Source organism: Brachyhypopomus gauderio, unplaced genomic scaffold, assembly GCF_052324685.1.
Source record: "Brachyhypopomus gauderio isolate BG-103 unplaced genomic scaffold, BGAUD_0.2 sc319, whole genome shotgun sequence".
Classification (NCBI taxonomy): Eukaryota; Metazoa; Chordata; class Actinopteri; order Gymnotiformes; family Hypopomidae; genus Brachyhypopomus; species Brachyhypopomus gauderio.
The window spans coordinates 87,501-92,500 of NW_027507140.1; the positions used below are offsets into that span (position 1 = coordinate 87,501).

General features: G+C 48.0%; 1 protein-coding gene across 5 annotated transcripts in view; it reads right to left on the bottom strand.

Moving 5' to 3' along the window:
* The window catches only part of LOC143504705 (adhesion G protein-coupled receptor L3-like), a 22,860-nt gene that overhangs the window by 8,730 nt on the left and 9,130 nt on the right, over window positions 1-5,000 (bottom strand). For 3 of the 5 annotated variants that reach the window (XM_076995999.1, XM_076995997.1, XM_076995996.1), the window contains exons 3-5: window positions 4,186-4,354; window positions 3,865-3,990; window positions 3,643-3,693 (exon numbers count right to left, since the gene is read on the bottom strand). In XM_076995999.1, coding sequence (XP_076852114.1) covers window positions 3,643-3,693; window positions 3,865-3,990; window positions 4,186-4,354 — 346 coding nt within the window. The remainder of the gene's footprint in view (window positions 1-3,642; window positions 3,694-3,864; window positions 3,991-4,185; window positions 4,355-5,000) is intronic. The other 2 variants (XM_076996001.1, XM_076995998.1) reach the window with 1 other exon arrangement.

A 5,000-nucleotide genomic window follows, 5' to 3' on the forward strand; every position in this document is an offset into this window, starting at 1 on the left:
TGCACTGTTCAGCTACGTTTAGTTATCTATAGCCGTATGTTCTAGAATGTACTGTTCAGCTACGTTTAGTTATCTACAGCCGTAAGTTCTAGAATGCACTGTTCAGCTACGTTTAGTTATCAACAACCATATGTTCTAGAATGTACTGTTCAGCTACGTTTAGTTATCTACAGCCGTAAGTTCTAGAATGCACTGTTCAGCTACGTTTAGTTATCTATAGCCGTATGTTCTAGAATGTACTGTTCAGCTACGTTTAGTTATCTACAGCCGTAAGTTCTAGAATGCACTGTTCAGCTACGTTTAGTTATCTACAGCCGTAAGTTCTAGAATGCACTGTTCAGCTACGTTTAGTTATCTTACAGCCGTATGTTCTAGAATGCACTGTTCAGTTACAGTAGGATTTCTCCAGTCATACGTTCTAGAACACACTGTCTCGCTACAGTCAGTTATCTACAGATCTAGAACGCACTGCTCATCTACAGTTGGTTATGTGCACCCTTACATTCTAGAACGCACTGCTCATCTACAGTTGGTTATGTGCACCCTTACATTCTAGAACGCACTGCTCAGCTACAGGCAGCCAGTATTGACAAAGCACCTGGCCGACTTGTAGCCACCGCTGTGCGGTTAATCACAGGCGGAGCCATCGTGCAGAGGGGAGAGCGCTTCAGGGCGAAGCACGGTGCCTTTTGATAACAAAATCATCAAAACGTCATTGTAAGGAAGCTCTTCATGCAGGAGTAGCAGGTGCAATGAACAGAGAGAGATGAGGGATAAGACGAGATGGGAAAACACACCGTGCGCTGTATACCACAACCAGAGGGGCCTGCATGTGTTATGGACATGTAAGCATGACATTGAATGTGCAGTGAATGAGCTGAATTACAGGCTGGCGTTTGGGGAGGCCATTTTGGGGGATTCAGTCTTTTCTTGATTTACATCTCAGCTGCACTCCAGTGTGTTCAGGGGTCACACGAGGGCACTCTGCCCAGACGTCAGACCTTCAGGCCGCCGTACAGCTCCGACCGTCAAATACTCAGGCCGGCTATACGACTCGTGCCACATATCATCCACACCTCTCAAGTCTCGATCCCTGGCTGTGAAATGCACGCGTTCGGGACAGATCTCACGGTCTCACGCACAACCAATCAAATCTCCCATGTCACAGGGAGCTCGGCCGTAATAACTGACATAGTGGAGTTTATTGCTTTCACTGTATTTGATTTGTTGCTGTGACGATGACAAATAAAAGCTGAAAAGTCAAAGGCTGAGTCCTCCCGCCCCCGTTACTCAGATTAACCAATGAGGTGCACTTATTGTTAGATTAGCACACCCTCCTGACAACATGTTTACAGCCCCTTCCCCCTCCCCCAATCTCACACACTGGAAATGTCTGACCTTGAGAGGTGCGACTTATTGCCTGTGAACGGCAGTTCCGCTGGTGAGAAACACCACACAGGGTCTGTACACTGCCCATGAGGTTGTGTGTGCTCCACACACAGCCATCACAAACACTCACAAACCCTCACAACCCTCGCAAACAGAGTCCATGTCACTGCCTGAACACCTGGTTGTGGTGGGTGTTTATACAGCAACACGGAGGAGGATTCAGGAACCGTAGAGGAGGGAATATGGGCTGGCTTTTCTGTTCTACACAGCACAACAATGTCTGTTCTTCAAAATACAATTAAACACAATTAAACATTTGAACCTTTCAAGCAAAAATTTTAAATTTAAACATTTCAAACCCAACCTGAGGAGGCTAATAATATCAAGAGTGTTTTCCACTAATATTTTTCACAAGCTCGATCTCAACTGTTCTGGGAGGTTTTTCACTGGCTGTACTGGGAGATTTCTCATTGGCTATTCTGGGAGTTTTCCCATTGTATGTTCTGGGAGAGGTTTCTCCTAGGCTGTTCTTAGGGTTCTCTCGTATTCATTATCAAGCATTTAAAATGTTTGAAAACAAGGTAGAGTTGGCTGAACCTTTGACCCCAAACAAGTGTCATGGTGAGGGCGTATGCCGTCATTTAACCTTTGACCCCACACGGTGTCATGGTGAGGGCGTATGCCGTCATTTAACCTTTGACCCCACACAGAGTCATGGTGAGGGCGTATGCCGTCATTTAACCTTTGACCCCACACGGTGTCATGGTGAGGGCATACAGCACTTTTGTGCCCAGCTGGGGCTTTTTCTTGCTGAGCCCAAAAATTTGTCAGCAGCAGCAAAATCACATAGTGCGCAGCATGTGTTTAGAGCCGAGAGAGCTTCCTAATGGCACATTTAACCATGTAAAAATAAGAATTTTAAAAGGACGGTGTGTAGAGGCGCTCAGGCTGCTGTGCGTAAAGTGATCGTCTGAGTGAATGTAAACGGGTGAGTCTTTTAGCCTTGCGGGGTAAAGATTAAAATACAGCTACAGCTGAGCAGTGAGCATCTCCAGTATGTACCGCTCCAGAGCACACACAGGAGTGTAGGAGTACACCGTCACTTAGATACCATTACTCATCTTACTGACATTTACAGGGACACCCACACACACACAACCGTCAGACTATGTTTAGGGTTAACACTTGCTGTAACACATGCAGACACACACACACACACACACACACACACACACACACACACACACACACTCAGGGTCATCACGGTTTGTTTGTGTTGCATGTCAGACTGATGTCACATTTGTCTGCAGGCGTCTATGGAGATTACCCCTAAAAGACTAAAGGTCAAACTTAAAACCTTGTCTCCATGGAGATACCCTGACCAGACATACTGTTACCATGGCAATAGAATACTAAAGCTCAGATATGTAAAGCCAATGTTTTGCACAAGACAAAGAACACATAATGAAAATATCTCTCTCTCTCTCTCTCTCTCTCTCTCTCTCTCTCTCTCTCTCTCTCTCTCTCTCTCTCCTCTCTCTCTCTCTCTCTCCATCCCTCTTAATGCACATGGCTATTCCAACCTTTCCACAGTAGGGGATCACAGCAGCAGGACAGAAGGTCATGACCCCTGTAAGCCCCACTCCATCGTCCTGCAGTGCCTCCACACATCCTGTTCATCCCGAACCTAGACCCCCACGTCTCAGACCCCGCACCACGGAGGGGACGTCCTGCCAGCAAAGCAGACTGCCAGTGTCAAAGACACAAACCACGACCCACCCAACCTACACCATCTCCATCAACCACACTGCCAACCTACACCTTTCCGTTATCAGTCACACCAGCTTGAACTCCACCCGTGATCTTCCAGTGGGTCCAGGAAACCAGGATCCAGGACTCGAGCTGGATTTGAGATTCTAAATGAGACAATTTCTTAAGGACCCGTTTCCTTTGCACGCAGTTAAGGTGAGACACATATGCTAAGACTCTCTGGCCCCTGACACGCCCCCCTCCCCGCCCCTCCACCTCGACCCCGCCCCCTGGCATTATCAGCAACATGCAGACGTGGGGGTCATGTTGTAGCGGGTCTTAAGAGAGCAAGTACACTGCGATCGGGTCAGACGCCCCTGCTGTGAGCACATTAAGCGCGAGGTGAATCGAGGTGCATTATGGGAGCAAAACACTGGTGTTTGGTGAGTAGGGAAGAGCACTGGGGATGAAGAGGAAGTCGGAGATTGCGGAACGGAAAATTACTTGTTCGTAGTGTAACTGTGAGCAGTTTGTCATACAAGGCTGGTGGTGGACCTTGTGACGAGAGAGAAAAAGACAGGAAGAGTAAACAAACAACGTCGTCTTGAAGTGTTGGTAAAAGTCATGCTAGTGAGGGATTGTTAAAGATGTGTGTGTCTCCAGGGTGTGACGTTTGTGTTTGCGTGTATGTAGGTGCATGCGGTGCGTTGGAGTGGCGCCCCCTACCTGAGAGCCGGAGGAGTAACGACCAGGCGCTCGCGACACAGAGCTTTTTCCTGAGCCCATAGACGAGTCCACACTCTTCCCACTGTAGCAGTGAGTGCGCAAACACTTCCCATATTCTTTACGCACCTGCAGGCACGCACAGAGCACACAACGTCACACACACACGCCACCACCACAGGACAGAATACAGCAGCGCGTGTAGAGGCTCGTGTGTGAGGGAGTTACTTCAGGTTACTGATCTTAGAGAACCCTAGAGAGTGTGACCGTGTGTGTATGTGAGTCTATTGTGTGTTGTGTGTGTGTGTGTGTGTACGCACGTACCTTCTTCTGAAGGACACAGTGGAAGATGAAGATGAACATGCCCTGCAGTGAGTTGAAGATACTGAAGAGGTAGGCCATGATGACGGTGCTCTCGTTAACGTACATCAGCCCAAACGCCCATGTGAGACCCAGCAGACACAGCAGAGCAATCGCCCCAATCACCCACGACCTGGAGCACACACACACACACACACACACACACACACACACACACACACACACACAAGATACTCTTTAGAAACCAATCAAGAGAGAGAGAAAAGGTGACCCTGAGGTGACACTCAGGTGACGTTACTAACACACGGCCATGACCAAAACCTCGTGTTCCTCATCACGCCTGTCCTGAGAACAGCACAGAGCAAGAGTGCAAGCCCCGCCCTCTGGATTCCTATTGGCTCGCGCTTATGAACTTTAAAAATGTGCAGGGTTAAAGTAGATGATCTGATTACCAGACGCCTTTTCACTTTATTGTGTCCTGTGTCTTTGTAAACAGGGAATCATGCTTGTGTCATTAACACTGGCACTTTCATAATGTTTAACCCAACGCACTAGACCAGGACGTAGATTTTAAAGACCTTGTGAGAGAGTGAGATCAGGTAATGGTGGGAGAGGGAGAGAGAGGGTGAGACTGAATGAGACTGAACGAGACCTAAAGAGAGAGCGAGATGGCAGATAGAGACAGACATAGAGAGAGAGAGAGAGAGAGAGAGAGAGAGAGAGAGAGACAGACAGACAAAGTGGGAGTGGGTGAGACAGCAAGCGGCAGGGGGTTGTCAAGGTAATGAAAGATTAGAGTTCTGATTGGTCATCAGTGC